The 15,861-nt window shown below is 39.5% G+C and overlaps 3 protein-coding genes and 1 pseudogene across 3 annotated transcripts in view; 1 reads left to right on the plus strand and 3 right to left on the minus strand.

The window, feature by feature from the left end:
- LOC131769194 (macrophage mannose receptor 1-like) overlaps positions 1–15,861 on the plus strand; it is a 131,966-nt gene that overhangs the window by 44,580 nt on the left and 71,525 nt on the right. The gene's annotated exons all lie outside the window — the stretch shown is intronic.
- On the minus strand, positions 1,634–2,704 carry LOC136280101 (uncharacterized; annotated as a pseudogene).
- Positions 2,774–5,751, minus strand: LOC136280102 (uncharacterized). The gene is made up of 2 exons (XM_066164755.1): positions 4,752–5,751; positions 2,774–2,935 (listed from the first exon to the last, which is right to left on the minus strand). The coding sequence occupies exons 1-2, from the start codon at positions 5,499–5,501 to the stop codon at positions 2,774–2,776; spliced, it is 912 nt and encodes a 303-aa protein (XP_066020852.1). The 5' UTR covers positions 5,502–5,751.
- Positions 12,755–15,815, minus strand: LOC136280104 (uncharacterized). The gene is made up of 5 exons (XM_066164760.1): positions 15,766–15,815; positions 13,962–14,006; positions 13,753–13,811; positions 12,930–13,264; positions 12,755–12,826 (listed from the first exon to the last, which is right to left on the minus strand). Exons 4-5 carry the CDS (start codon positions 13,257–13,259, stop codon positions 12,755–12,757), a joined length of 402 nt encoding a protein of 133 aa, XP_066020857.1. The 5' UTR covers positions 13,260–13,264; positions 13,753–13,811; positions 13,962–14,006; positions 15,766–15,815.

Genomic DNA, 15,861 nt, shown 5'->3' on the forward strand with positions numbered 1-15,861 from the left:
CCGAAATTACCTTGTAACGACGTCTTCAGTTTGGATTCAACCTCAAGAATTGAGCTGAGGATGAGACAAAAACATTTGAAAGGTAAGGAAATGAAACCTTTGTGCGACTATGGAAAGCCATATTAAAGAGCTACAAGTCTGCAGTGTTGGAGTGTTCTTCTTTCCAGCTATTTTTATTTATTTGTTTATTTATTTTTTATCGTGCATTGTGTTTTCTCTTTTACATCAGAACGTACTGCGTGACGGAACTAAGAAGTAGGATCAGATAAATTATGCCGGCACAATTTTGGCAGTTCACAGTACACAGCATCAAGCATAATGCGGGCTTAAGGACTAAACTTCTTAAAAATTCCCTTGATGTAACAGTGCAACAAGAGATAAATTCGGAGCAATTTCAACGGTGGGCCTCCTTCTTTTGCTTTCACTTAAGGAATTTGATCCAGTAAAATATTGTATTCTGAAATTCAGTAGGAATGGTGGTAGGAATTTTGGTGTCAGGAATGGGGGGGGGGAGGTTGAGAGTCTCTTAAAAGTTGTTATTACGTTGAGCAGAATTGTATGCATAATGCTATACTTTCAGGGGTGACTCTCAAAAGCGTAATGGTCAAATTTCGAGCATATATAATTTACCTGACCAAACTATGGAGACTGCCGTGAAAGCGTCACAAACCAAAAATGTCACGCCATGTTACTAATTTTGTCCATCTCTCCAATCGCATCCACCCGTGCAAGCCTGTCATTTATTTAAACAAGGTATGACATCCAAATTTTGGTGAAAAAAATGACTTGCTTGTGTTTGTGGTAAGTGGATTTCTATAGAGCAGGTTGCGCCTCAAACATGATCGCAAACAATCGCATTAAGAAGATTATTTTTAACTCCCCTATGCTTTTAGCATCGGTGCGATTACTGAGAAGTGGAACATTCATTTTCTCAATTCGACTGCTCTTCTTTTATTGTTCTTAGTGATGATCGTTACCAGACGACAGTTATCTGACTCGTGCTATTTATGCAACACCTAACGAAATATGAATATAGTAGCCGCGTTTGACCCAAACTTTGGATCACTCTTATATCTCGTTATAGAAAGCGGTAGAAGTCTACCTATATTTAAGCGAGTTGCCACCATTTCGTGAGGTACAAACACCAAATATCTCTGATAGGTTCACTATTTCTTACAGAACTACTGCTATCCATCCATAAAGTAGCTTTTTATATCCAAGATCAAGAAGTCATATGTTAATTGAACTGAAAACCACTCAGCCATAACAGTGGCCGAAATGAAGCCGACGAGTAGGGCAACAAAAACGTTATTCTTCAAAAGCGCAAAAGAATGCAAGTCTTTCCGAATATTATCTATTTGTATACGAGGTATTAAAAAATGATTTGAATCTAATAACGGGATTATTGACATAACTATGAATTATTGGCGAATATTTGAAAATCGCCAAAATTTGATTGATTAAAAATTTCATTTTGGAGCAGTTTTTCAATTAAAATTTTTCCTACTCGGTATAATTCGGAATCACTTGAGATGAGCATGAAAATTGGAAACGATGTTCTTTTCAAGGATATAAAAATTAATTTGGGGTTCTCAATTGCAAGCTTGATCGCAGTAGAAAAGTTTGATTGCAATTAATTCGACAGCTCTTGGATTCTTGCTTCACTTGCAGCGGCCTCCAAGTCGTCATCAGACAGTTCCTCGTCATCCTGGAGGGTCTTTTTCGCAGCCAGTCGGGAAAAGAAGGCAGCTATTTGATTTGCTGTAAGGAAATCGTCGCTTGTAAACAGGCGGTTACCACTCGCATCTTTGGCGCTTACCATCGCACGTGCAACTGATGCAGGGTCTGCTTTCTGTCCTGATTGTTCCCCCAGTTTAAATTTGGCAGTAAGATAGGCCTTCTGGCTGGAAGTAAATCTCTTTCGTGGGGCACCAGCCCTTAGTGCTCAGCCCATTGGTACTTTTCTGCACGAATCTGGTTTGATGTCAGGTCTACTGTTTGCAATAACCTCTGGTACTGAAGGGGTCTGTCCCTCCAGTTTCTCTCCATACACCTTAACAGCTCTGTCTGTTAAGGTCTCGCGCTCTAGAGCTCGCTCGTGTTTACCACAATCTAAGTGTCGCTGCATTGAAGAATACCTTAGGAATGTCCGTGTGCAGCCCTCCTCAGGACAAACAAAAAGTCCTTCATCTACTCCTGTCAGATTTTCTACGAATTCAGCGTTAGCCTCTTGGTCTACTTGATCCTCATGAACTTGAGGCTGTACGCCTTGACGGAAAGGGAAGGTACTGGAATGTGTTTGAGTACTTGTGAGTGATGGAAGCTCCGACAACGGTGGATTCTCCAACTTTAAAAGTTTCCCAGGGCCAACACCGTACGCCTTCCACACGCGAATTCCGTCACCGTTATACTCAACATTGTTAATCAAACTCTTCCTGATGGCTGATTCACACAGAGTAACGTTAACCGCGGACACTCCCCCGGAGGAAAGAATTGCATCAGACATCTGAGCGGGAGTCTCAATATCGCTGCCAGAATTTAGGTGAACTCTCATATGTGATTTGATCGTAGCAGCCTTTCTATCGCAAGGCCCTTTTCCCCCTTGCGGATCCGAGAAATCAAGGCGCTTTATGGATACGCCAAACTGCTCGCCGAGGACTCTTGCGCACACAATTGTTTGCTCCACAGTGATAACATCCGGCATTGTCCTGCCAATAATACACGGACGCTAGATTGGGTACTGTGATCTTGAGCTGCCGTATAACATCTGCCATCACTCCGAGTACAGCACAGTTGTCTTGATTGCACGGTTAAAAATGTGTACAAATGTAAGCATTTGCATCTCATCCCCTTCGCGCTTTGCAGGATCCTTGGGGTCGCTTAAAGCAAACGGTCTGCAATGATCGGGCACTGACGAGCTTTTAGACACATGCAACTGTGAATTTAAGCCACAGAATATTCGGATTTTTAGTGCAGGAGGTATTTCGATCAGTACAATTACTTTCAGTACAGCAATCAGGGGAGTTATTTGACAAATATCCAACTTCTGAAAAATTGAATCAGTGGGAAACAACAGTTCTCTTTGTATTAATTTATTCCATTGTGTAAAAGCTAGCGTGCCGCAAAGTCATCCATCAATTCGCAATAAAGTGCGTGAAATACGTTGTTTAAGATTTTTTTTAATTAGGCCATCTTTATTTTCTATCTTCAGAGCAGCCCGACGGACTCGGCTAATTTTCGGTTACAATGGTTACAAATCATATTTACAATTGTACACAACGAGTTGTTGGCTAATTATAGGTGGTTTGGGCTCGCAGATCTTCAGGCCTTCACATATTTTGCGACTCTTGAACACAGGTTGAAGAGTATAATCTATTTTTTTGCTTAGATCTGATAATTGCCTTTTCACTGCGTCAGCTGACTTTTGATCTTTAAAAGGCAAAACCACTCGATGAACAGCATTTTCGTTGGTGGATAATTGAGCTTGCACTCCGGTGTTTAGTAAAGTAATAAATAAGAAATTTTACCTTAAATCTAAGAAAAACACTATTTCTGCAAAAAGATAAGATACGGAATTTCTCAACGCTGCATAGAATTCGCAGTTTTGGTGGTTTTTCCTTTTCCGCATGTTTCGTATCATTTGTGACCATCGCCTTCTATTTCCAGGCTCTATGACAATGGCGCTTGGGTACCGGGCCTCCCAGCTCAGACTTTTTTCTGGATTTTTAACTGCTAGCAGTCTTTTTCGTTTCCTAGCCTGCGACGTGATAACATTAATACGAATTGAGAAACAGCCAGCAAGCGGCGGCGAGGGGTGAAGCTGCCCTATTCCCTCCTAGTTTCCTCCCCTTATTTTCGTAATTTTAACATTCTTAACCCTATTCAGACCGGGGGTGCGGACTCGCCCCTCCCTCCCCCTCCGTAACTTCCAGAATATTTGAGCAATGACAAAGAAACTTAGAGGGTATATAGTATGTCTGAACATCTATCTTTTGGTATACGTCACGTGGTATGATGACGTCATATCTTGTGACAATTATGACATAATGTCCAAACAGCCGCCATCCGCCATCCGCCATCCTGGATTTCAAACTTTTTCAAAAACCTCAGAAAACCGCCACATATTACTGAAAAGTCCTTAAAAACTTTAAACAAGAGAGGATAAAAAGGTTGCTTTAAAAGGTTGCCGAAAAAAGGCCTAAAAAGGTGAAAATAACTACATTAAACCTAATTTCCATTACTAAAAACACAAACATTACAAATTTAGAAAAGATGTCTGTCAAAATGACATAACCATGGCAACGTTAAGTTCCCGAAACGACAACCTGTCATACCAAATTATTTCCAGATAAATTTTAGATAAAGCTGCCAAGTTTGGCAGCGTTTGGTTGATTATTGAAAAAGTTATAGACGCTCAAAGTCAGCGCGGGCACTCCCCCTCTGGTCTGGATAGGGTTTAAAGACCATAAACCGACTCCCGCCGTCTATTATTTTTATCAGAACGACCAATCCAAAATCAGCAAACTCGTTCGACTCTGAACGAATAAGAAAGGGTAGGGTTACAAATAGAAGCGTCCACCCATTGAACATAGGGGGAAGTAAAAAATATCGGCTACCTTCATCGAATAATGAAACGGCGACATAGTAAATTTATACTGAACAAACGCGCTTGGAACAGCTTATTAACTTGCAAGCTTGATCGCAGTAGAAAAGTTTGATTGCAATTAAACAAACAAATTAATAAAACGTACCTTGTAGTCGCTCTTTAGATAGCGCTTGCTTTCCCTTAGGTTGGTTTCTTGCTGTTTTGCCCACCCCATCCCTTGCCCAGCGTCCCCAAGCATCTTGGCTACTTTGCATAAATCGTCAAATGCCTCTGCCCCTGAAGAACCAATGTAATCGAGTCCTTGCAAGGACTTCCTCACAGACGCGGCGCAGACACTTAAGATACGCAATAGGGTGCTGCGACTGAGGGCTTTAAATCCTGTCTCCTCACAATACGCGAGGTACTGCTTTACTAATCGTTCTGGAACCATGGTTCGTATAACGTTGGGAACTTTGATTGTCTCTTTTGATGACAACGTTATAGTCCTTTCCCCGAGGGGCAAGTCCTGGATAACATGTGCACTTGTGATAAATGTGATAAAGTGATCTATTTGTGCAGTGGAAACACGCATCACAGGCGCTTGCGCTGACGATACAGGTGCTCCTCTCCCGTGTGTCAGGCGATGACGTTTGGCCTCGGTAAAACGACAACTTGACAGGTCTGGTATCCAAAGTCGCAACTTCTTAAACGACACTTTATCGGCCATGATAGACAGAATTTGCCGACGCGTCTCCCAACATCCAGCAGCGTGGTAGCAATCAGCAAGCTCTCCTAGTAGGGTTTCATCGACAGTTGTCTCAGTTTCCTCGTCACTTGACAAAGTTCTTTGGATGGCTTGCGAGGAACACATTGCCTGGAACAACTCAGCAGGACTTTTGGGCGCGATATCTTCCATTATGGTGGTCACACCTTGTCCAGCTTTTCGTATGTAATAACACTTTGTTCTCTCACTTGCGATCTCCCACGGAGTGTTAAGCCTAGAACGGACTGGACTGGTATCTCGGGATTGCAAATACTCGTTAAGGGCGTCAGCAGGTTTGTGTTCTGCCTGTGCACCGCGAAGATCATCGAACGTTACTTCAAAAGAAGTGCATGTGTCGTCACTTTCAGGAATGTAGAAACTTCCTCCTGGTGTTATGGGAGTACTGTGAGGAACACCAGCGTAATCCTCCCCCTCGTCCTACAAATGTAACCACGCGTGTACAGTAAACACCTGAATAAAAGAACATTGATTTCGGGCTTCTGGCTGATCGTGTTTTTGTTTAATGGGTGTTTAGTGGAAATCAGCCTGAAAGTGTTATTAAATTGTTCTTAAAATTTTTTTCAGAAATAGTATACATTATACATCACTAGAGGTGTAATTAGCATACAATGTTTCATTACTTGCATTAAAAAAAAATTCAAATTAAAAGTAAATAAATACTATCAATGATATAAGTAAACACGAATTTTCTTAGTTTTTCTAGACCAGCTTTCTTTTTCTGGTATCCTTTTTCTTTTTTAAACATAAAGAACATGTTTATTTTTCAGGCTGAATTTGTTCTTCAGTATATAAATGGTGTTTAATTGCCCAATTTTTAGCCTGATGTTCTTAATCCACGCGTTCTTGTATGCGGGTGTTTACTGTTAGTATTACTTTGCGTTTCTGTTTTTCTCAGAGAAATAAGAAAACATAAGTATGTAACTTGGTAGAAAGTCATAACGTGTTTAATTCCAAATGCTTTATTTGACTGGGCTACACTGGCGCTCAAATTCTGAAACATCAGGCACGGTGAGAAGTAATAGAAAAAACGAGATGGAGGCCAGCATAAGTAGGAAGTCTGAACTTACATGAATTGACTTCCAATGTCGTGCATCGGCTTGAATGTACTTATTTAATATTGACAGCGCTATCCACAAATGATGGAGATTGTTTTGCCAAACAAATGAAACTGCTGGATAACTCCTTGCGTTGAAATCTCAACGTGATCAAGTAAGATACAACCCATAGTAAGTTTATGCAAGTCTACACAAGTGGGTGTCTATCTGAAAACAGGTCATGTTTAATCACAAATTTTCTTAAAATCGCAATTGATAATGCCCTTTCACCGCGAAAATACATGTGAAAACCACTGAAACTGCTACGTACTGTCACTAAAGTGGCTCATTTTCAATTCCTTTTGCAATGCCAGCTATGCTTGAGCTACAGGCTTCTGTAACCGTTATCTTGGTATCCGGAACAATGGCCGTCCTGCAGTCACGACAAATTCCTACACACACAAAAAAATGATAAATTATAATCGAACTGTTCGTAAAGTAAAATTAATTTATCAATACTAATGGCTCAGTCAATTCCAAGCCCGCTCATCCCCCGGGGCATTTGTCTTTTGATTTTGAAAATGTGGAAAATGCCCCACGGTGAAGCAAGCTCACGCATACAAGTAATCATTCCCAAATAAATGTAACTTCATTAGAACGACTGGAGCCTGCAACAGCTTCAATCGCTTTTTAACATCTAAAACTGCAACTCTTTTGCTTCCCGGCGTTCTTCTTTGCTTCATCTCTCGTTTGCACACGGAAACAACAGTGCAAATATTTGTACAGTGTTGGGGCAGAACCATTTACAGTAAACTCTCGCTTTGCGGACACCTCGCTATTACGGACATTCGCTATTACGGACAAAATTCAGATCCCCGACAAAAGAGGTTTGTCTGGAAATGACTCCAAGCATTACGGACTCTCACTACAGTGAAAACCCGATATAACGATAATGCTGAAAAATAACCAAACATATCGTTATATCGGGGTAAAAGGAGTCAAAGAGAAGCTGTCGACGGAAACTTTACAGATGCTCGGTTACTGTATTAAATTCAATGTTTTGCTTAAATTGTGACTGTGCACTGTGTATTCATTCTCATTGTTATATCGGGAATATCGTTATATCGAAGATCGTTATATCGGGGTTCTGTCCCATACAGTTTACTGTAACATTTGCAGGGACATAGAATATTCATCGTTATACCGGGAATATCGGTGGGTTCCACTGTATTACGGACACTAAACGACGTCCCGAGGGTGTTCGTTGTAACGAGAGTTGACTGAAAAGATCACGTAGTTTTTGACAATGCTTCACTAACCGGGCTGATCGTCTTTGGAAAAGGCCCCACACTGGGGTAGGGGAATGAGAATGAATAAACGAACGAACGAACGAAAATGAATAAGAATGAGAATGCCTGGGGGAATTTTCGGGCTTGGATAGGCCCTTTTACAGTTGCGTGCTTAGATACCAAGCCTTTGAGTGGAAGCGAGGCTCAAGTTGACCTTGTTTTGATACAAACCCTATTACTTTTGATATGCAAATCCTTTAATTGTTATGCTAACCAGTTTTTGATCTCTATCGTGTCAAGGTCAACACAAACCTCGCTTTCATACAGAGGCCTGGTTAAATATCACAGAACTGTAAAATGGTCTATTGACAGAGACAAAAACAGTTTTTTAATCCTACCCTCCCTTTCGCTTTTCAAATCACCTGCCCGTCCCCTCGCACCAACAACGCAACAACGTCCCCTAAATCTATCCATCACGCTTCCCTAAGAGCGGTTTTGCGGTGTAGTGAGTGGCCCTGAGCCCCTGACCAAAATAAATATCTCGGTCCCAGGCCGCATGGTGAGATAAGGAAAGAGGTGTATTAGTTTTTGGCGACAAGAAGTTAACAAAAAAAAAACACACTGATAGAAAATAAAACGGTAAAAACGAACGATAAAATCCGACGTTTCGGAGTAGTCATGACTCCATTATCAAGGTAAAAGTTTAAAACATGCAAATAACAGTATTTAAGCGATGTGGCGCGAAAAATTAACATAATAGGTGCGAAGATTATACAAATACTTTCGCACGAATAGAGTCCGATTGCACGTTCAGGTTTGGCTTTAAAGTTCTTATATGAAGCATTTCGTACAATAAGCAGTCAAATTTGTTTTGCACTTCTTAAGAACTTCGAAGCATGTCAGTAGGTCCTGAGGGATCGTCCCGTGTACGTTCTTGCAATGTTTGGCAATGGCTGAGGACTGTTGTTTATGTCCTTTTACACGATTGTGTAAATGTCCGCGTGTGTATCCTATATAACCTGCATCGCACAGGTCACATTGGTATTTATAAACAACACACTGTTCATTTACGATCGATGGCTTTGCTTCTTTCACATTCAGTTCTTGATCAATTTTTCGGCTGACAAATACGGGCTGGATGTTGGTGTTCACTTTTAGGCTCAGATCCTTGAGTTGTCCTTTCACAAAATTTGCTGAGGTTCGGTCTTTAAATGGTAGAACTATGCACTGGCGAAATGGCTCGACACTAAACTTAAGCCTCTCTCTCTGAATCGCTACACAGTAACTGACATTTTTGAATTTGCCGACGAAATTCGCGAATTGGAAATATCAAACGGCGACATTCTGGTTTCTTACGACGTGTCCTCCCTCTTTACCAACGTACCCTTGGATGAAACACCTTGATAATGGAATCATGACTACTCCGAAACGTCGGATTTTATCGTTCGTTTTTACCGTTTTATCTTTTAAGAAATCTCTTTTAATATGATAAAAAAATAATTTGATTAAACTAGCTCACGCTACAAAATTAAATGGCTGGTTAAATGTGTGCTTTAGTGGTAGTACTAATTTAAATGTGCCAATTTTGTTTTTACTAGTAACTTCTTGTCCTGTTTGTCATAGCGTCCTATTGTAAATTAACAACATTACAAAGACTTACCAGACCCAACAGGGAGGAATATTCCCGTGCGTCGAAGGATTGCCTTCGAAAGTGCTTTGTTTATACCACGGTCACCCTTTCGTGATTTCCCTTCCTTGGCATGCCTCGATAATTCGGATGGAACACGGCGCCGTTGCGAGCCTCTTCGCCATCCAATGCCCAAAGAGGAGCGATGGGCTGGGCAGATAGTCATGTCCGAAATATTGGAAGGCAACGTGAATATCGATGCCCGTGCTAAAATGAGATCGACTTCCGATTCAACATCATTCACGCCCACAGCCTGTTTGTGTGCTGAGATGTCTTTCTCACATAAGCGCAGAGGGACTATAAGAGAAGCTTTTCCTGCAACTCGACTTCGCTTATCTTGGGAGCAGCATCCCTCAACTAATCTTTGAAAGGAGCAATTGATTTCCATTTGGTACGCTCACCTCTTAAAAAAATCGGCGGCCAAACGAAAACACCATTTTAGTTTGCTTCGGAAAATTTATGGCGCGACGCTCATTATATGGTTAGAAACTGTGCCTTATCTAATTTATTTTTTTAGCGCTGAGTATTTTAGAAAGCTACTCCCAATGTAATTTTTCCACTCCCGCACCTGTCTACCCTGCAAGCCGTCACAATTTACAAAATAGGATAACACATTTTTTTACGTCGTTGAAAATTAATGCAGTGAAATTTCCTCTATGCTGTAGTAACATATACCTAATTCATTTAGCAGTCTAGGGTGACGCATGAGTGGTATCGCGCTTAAAAAATGCAAACAACGGTAATTTTAAATTCTGGATTTAAAACTTTTTCCCAGAAATAAAAAATAGGGGATAAGAAGGAAAGAAAATAAGACCGTTTTGGTAACCGAGCCTCCTTTCGAGTGACATGTTATTGTGTGACACCATCGCAAAAAACGAACGTCAATGATTCATTTCATCTGTCAGGATGCTCTGGCTCGTTCTATAAAAACAAACTTCCATTCTTATTGTGAAAGGAAGACTTGTAAAATGTAAGTGTTCCAAGCTGAAATATGGTTATAACTGTCCAGCAATGCCGATGTTTCTGGCAGGAACCTTCGTGAGATGTTTCCACTGTGATTTGGTATACACCGCCTGTAGTGCTGTACTATCGAAGCTGTTGTCAAGTCTCTTTATAACAAGATTGAGGCAAGGAACCAATCTTAGAAAGGTGTTTTTCGCCAGGCGAGCTTAAGAAATCCAGTTTACAATCTAGTATAGGTCAAAGCGATAAGATTTTGTTGGAATTATGGCTTCGATAATAAAAAGCCTAATTGGATTATCTGCGGTTGTTTACATGGCGGCATTGCGATTTGCACGAAATAGACCGGGCTACTTCTTCGCAGTAATTAAGAGCCCCAAATTAATTTTTATATCCATGGAAAGAACATTCTTTCCACTTTGTAAAAATGCTCATCTCAAGTGATTCCTTGTTATACCAGGTAGGAAAAATTTTTATTGAAAAACTGCTCCAAAATGTAATTTTTAATCAATCAAATTTTGGCTATTTTCAAATATTCGCCAATAATTCATAGTTATGTCAACAAGCTCGTTATTAGATTCAAATAATTTTTTAATTAACAAATAGAAAACCCTTGACTGTGCTCTGTTCTGTTATAAAGCACGCAGGAAGCGGCTAGAGCACGAAAGAAGTGTAGGGAGAAACACGAGACGTAGTAGTTTGAGAATATTTGTATCTACTCACGTTTTAATAACGTAAATTACGGCGCCTGGTATGTTTACAAACCTTTATTTGGTTCTTCTGTTGCTACTTGCCGGCTCGCCTGTTCCGAAATTTCACTTTCAATTATAATTATCGGAAAAAAGCTAGAAGGAAGTCCCGGAAAAGGTCGAACATAGTACAGTTTGGCAGATGGCGTGACAGCTTTAGCTCAGCTCTATGCTCTATACTCTCATAGAGCACGCTCTTTCAACCAATGACACCGCGCGTTATATCCAAACTTTATTATAATACCTCGTATACAAATAGGTAAAATTCAGAAAGACTTGCTTTCTTTTGCGCTTTTGAGGAATAAAGGTTTTGTTGCCCTACTCGTCGACTTCATTTCGGCCATTTTATGGCGGTTGGGGCTCGATACAGTGTTTGATGATTTTCTAGAAAATAAAAACAGCTCTGAACAAAAACATTATACCACGTTTATAGACTTACCCTAAGGTATCTCTGAGCGAAATATGAGGATAGTGATTTTTCCGATCATGTGCCACCTCCCACGCGGTGATAAAAAAAATTCGCTCTTAAGTTCTAGAGGAAACTACTTTTTCCGTAACTTTCTTCAATTTCCAGAAAAAAGTTAAACATGATCAACACTTGTTTAGAGGCGAAGAGAAAATAAAGAAAAGCAGGGTCCGGTGTAGAATGTGGTCGACACCCTATGCTCCCAACGGAAGCGAAGATCACCCTTTTTACAATCTATGTCTAAATTAAGCAGTTTATCCACATAATTTATCTTATCTGACACAAACCTGGCTGAAAAGTTTCATTAACTACTCCTTCGTTAAATTGATAACAATAACTAGCATAGTAAGAATATACATAAGAAAAGAGGAAAATCAAATTTTAAATAGCTAAAATATAAATTAAGATACATTGATGATTATTTAATGGTCTGAATAAGACCATGACTATGTTTTAGTGGAAAAAAAGTAAAAGAAAAATGACATATGACTGTAGAAACCCTTTTAAAGATCTAGGTCGTATTTAAGGGTGTCTGTTCGATCAAGAGTCATGGTGCAGTTACCTTGACTTTCCATTATAATACAGGGCGAAGCTGCAGACGGCTTTGACCCTGGTAAGATATCTTATACACACAATTGCACTTAATTGGTTAAGATAGTGACGCGAGCTGTCTCAATCTTACCTTTTAGTCTGAGTGAAAACCAATGCATTTTAAATATGTTCTGTCAAACTAACTATCAGCGGAAGCTCAATGATGACAAACTATATTTTCATAAACCTGAGAGAAATGTAGAAAATCACAATTGAGTTAAACGAGGAAAGTAACTTGGCGTGTACCCCTATTTCTCCTTATCTTACCAATGATACACTTGTCATTCAAGAAGATTTTTTGCCAAAGGAGTTCAACGATTTTTTTGCCAAATGGCAAAAACAAAATGTCGTTAATGATTTGGGTCCTTAGTATGCCCTTGCTTCGATCTGCGTAAAAAAACCAAGCAACATTTATGGTCGCTATGCTGAAGGCCACGGGGACGAAAAGGCGGAAACAAAAGATAACTAAAGTTCCCTTAAGCATTCTATACACCCACGCGCGACCTCGTATCGTATAACGAAGGTTAATATCATTTAGAAATACAACTAATATCATCAAAGAAAAGAAATCGAAGATTTCAAGAATAATTTCTACAAGGAGTAATATGATTACATTACAGTCACTTGCACTATCGCACGAATTGTAAATTCTATGTAAACTGTAGATATTGAGTGAGGCACCTATCAAATAGAATAGAAAAAATAAAAACAGAGTCCAAAAATTTGGCAGACAACACAGATCTTTAACAACTGTTGAGAAACCGACGAATGATGGGGATTTTACGATGATCATCAGGAAAAAAAAACAATTCACAATTTCTACTACAATCAAGGAAATAGTCACACTCATTTCGTATTTAAGAGTATCATAGTCTCCGCTCAATTTCATAAGGAAAGGTACTAGGCTTATTATGAGCAAAACCACCTCAGCAAAAGACAGTAAAGAAAGGCCAATCAGTAAGAAATGGCGACAGTTGAAATTTTCACAGCTTCTGAGTTGGCGTATTGCTGAACTAGCCTCTCGTACTAGCGGTGTGTTCTCGTCGGCAGGTAAGCTGTTTCCTCTGTATTCACTCGCAACGATTTCTGAGCTGTGACCCGCTTCTGTTGGCATGTTTCCTTGCAAAAAAACAAACAACATTAAGTGGACAAACCAACATATGTCCGCAAAATCTGAAAAATGATAATCGAAACAGCCATAAATGTAGTATATATCAGTTCTTACACTCGAATGTCCCATGACAAAGACAACAAGGTAGACGAGCTGATCTGAGAAAATGGGTCATGCGCTTTCAAGGTCAACAGAATAACATATGGGCGTCTAGCCTACCCCTCAGGTGATGTTCTCATGATCCAGCATCTACACACAGTTAGGAAAAGGGTAGGCAAGAGAGCCTCGTGCGAAAACATCATGGCTCATATAAGAAGTTTCATCGATTAAGGAATATTGTTACAGATGGAGTCGCTTTTTAAACGCTGGTTACGAAGCTTTTTTATAACGTAAAAGTGCATGGAAGATCTATGAACTGATGATAATGTTGGGATACTACAAGCTTGGAGAAAACATTACCACTATAAAACAAAATTAGAGAAAAAACTCCACTTACGCAGTCTTTGAATAAAAAATGTCCTTTCAACTATTGACACGTCTTCTTTGAAGCGATACCTGCATAAAATTATATAAAGATGCGACGTTGAAGTCAAGCTAAAGAAACCCCAGTATCCATAACGATAGCCTTATGATAGCCTTATGAAAGCCTTTCGTTCTTAAAACACGACAACGGAATCATTTGAAAAAGTCCACTAATGAAATTACCTTGTAACGACGTCTACAGTTTGGGATTCAACCTCAAGAACTGAGCTGAGGATGAGACAAGAACATTTGAAAGGTAAGACCATAATACAGGCCATCGTCATAAAATAATGTACTACTTTATTCACCTTTTTTTTTTTCTTTCCAGTGGATGAGTGATCGGCTGCAAAAGGTTCGAGCACAGGGTACTTAAATTTTGAGCCAAGTTAGCAGTAGTATCGAATTCTTAATTCATCTTTGGATTAAACCTTGAACTAGGGAGACTTACTTTTGACAAATAGTTACCGCTGTTAAACTCTAGACCTTAAATAAATCGTAATCAGTAAGGCTTGTAAGGGGTATGGTTGACGTCCCCGTAACATCAAGTGAACACTCGCATATAGGAAGTAGAACAACCAAAACAAGGCAAAAAAGTGAAAAGAAGCTTTTCTCGGGTGGTTTGGCTTTTGGGATTGTGGTGTGCTAAGAACTTTAGAGAATTATTTCGAGGGGTTTATAATCAAGGCCAACCACTATAGACCCAATTCCTCGCTTTATATTACAGCTTTGAGTGTAAAAATTGCTATCTGTTCAGATTTTGATAAGTTTTGCAAGAGGAAATACCCAAAGTGTTGATCTGCAGCGACCGGACTTTCTGTGAATTAAATCGTAACTGCGTCAAATCCTGGACTTTCGCCAAAATTGTTCTTACCAAAATGAGACATTACGTCATACTTTGCTAACTGACTGAGCTAGGTTATTTAAAGATTACATTGGCGTACTTTCCAGAACAAACGGTCTATGAATAACTATTGTATCGGTTCTGACAGCTGTTATTCACAGTGTTCGGAATGCACACGCGGTTTAAAAGAAAAGGGAGTTTTTCGGTAGTCGTGTATCGTTTTAATTAAATATCATTTTGTTTGCATTCAGAGTTTCAGTGTTCATTTAAGCATAAACACCACATCTAACGACGAAGATCAAGCATAAAACACGCAGAGAGCACTCCAAAAAGATCTGAAGGAATTTTCGAAGCGATTTCCAAAGAAATGTCCAAAACAACTGCTAAAGGAGTAATTCGTCCTCAAGATTTCTGTGACCACTGATCATTCTCTCCTGAAGTCTTAGCAAACAATATGACCATTTAAGGCCCAAGGCTTTGTTAAGAAATTGTTACTTCGACATGATTTCGCGGCGCAAATCTCAAAACACATCGATCAATCTCTTTACTCTACACAGCACTTGTAGAAACGGCTATATATTCAGTTTGTGACATGCATTCCAGATCTGGTGACTGACTTTACCGATTTCTTACTTCTTATTCAATCCCGATTATTAAATGACAAGTTTGACCGATTAAAGAATACCAGCACAGATGGAGTGAAACGCTTACGAACGTTGGGTATCGAGTTTTTTTGTTAACTTTACAGTACACTTACTGCATGGAAGATCAGTGAACTGACAAATTTGCTGAAATACTGCGAACTTAATAAAACATTACTATCAAACAAGTTTGGGAGAGTAAAAAGACCTTACTTTGAATCTTAGATTAAACTCCTGTTTAGCCCTGAATTTTTCTCGGGCTTTATATTTCCACTACTGCTTAAGTAGTGTTTATCACTGCCAAGGTCACTCTTACATGCATTTATCAGGTCAAATGAAAAACTTGAAACTCGAGTTTCCATCATCAAAACTATCTATATATCTGCTTTGCTTGTCCTGAAAATTGCATGATTGCATTAGTTTCTGTAGTTAAGAGTAATCGAGTCAGTCGAAATACATTTTGAATACGTTAAACATCACTTAAAACGGTCTAAACTATAATTACCTGATTCGATATGAAGAAAGAGAGTTATTCAGCTGATGCCTCCTCTTTGAGCCAATAACTAAAAAATTAACACGACAGAGTTATTTAACTGATGCC

The sequence above is a fragment of the Pocillopora verrucosa genome, chromosome 4, assembly GCF_036669915.1.
Source record: "Pocillopora verrucosa isolate sample1 chromosome 4, ASM3666991v2, whole genome shotgun sequence".
NCBI classification, from domain to species: domain Eukaryota; kingdom Metazoa; phylum Cnidaria; class Anthozoa; order Scleractinia; family Pocilloporidae; genus Pocillopora; species Pocillopora verrucosa.

Excerpts from the sequence above, each read along its gene's own strand:
- LOC136280102 (XM_066164755.1), bottom strand. The coding sequence starts at position 5,501 with ATGGAAGATATCGCGCCCAAAAGTCCTGCTGAGTTGTTCCAGGCAATG. Across the intron at positions 2,936-4,751 it reads ATCTAAAGAGCGACTACAAG|TTGCATGTGTCTAAAAGCTC; the intron begins GTACGTTTTATT and ends TTAAATTCACAG.
- LOC136280104 (XM_066164760.1), bottom strand. The coding sequence starts at position 13,259 with ATGCCAACAGAAGCGGGTCACAGCTCAGAAATCGTTGCGAGTGAATAC. Across the intron at positions 12,827-12,929 it reads TTTTTTTCCTGATGATCATC|GTGCCTCACTCAATATCTAC; the intron begins GTAAAATCCCCA and ends TCTATTTGATAG.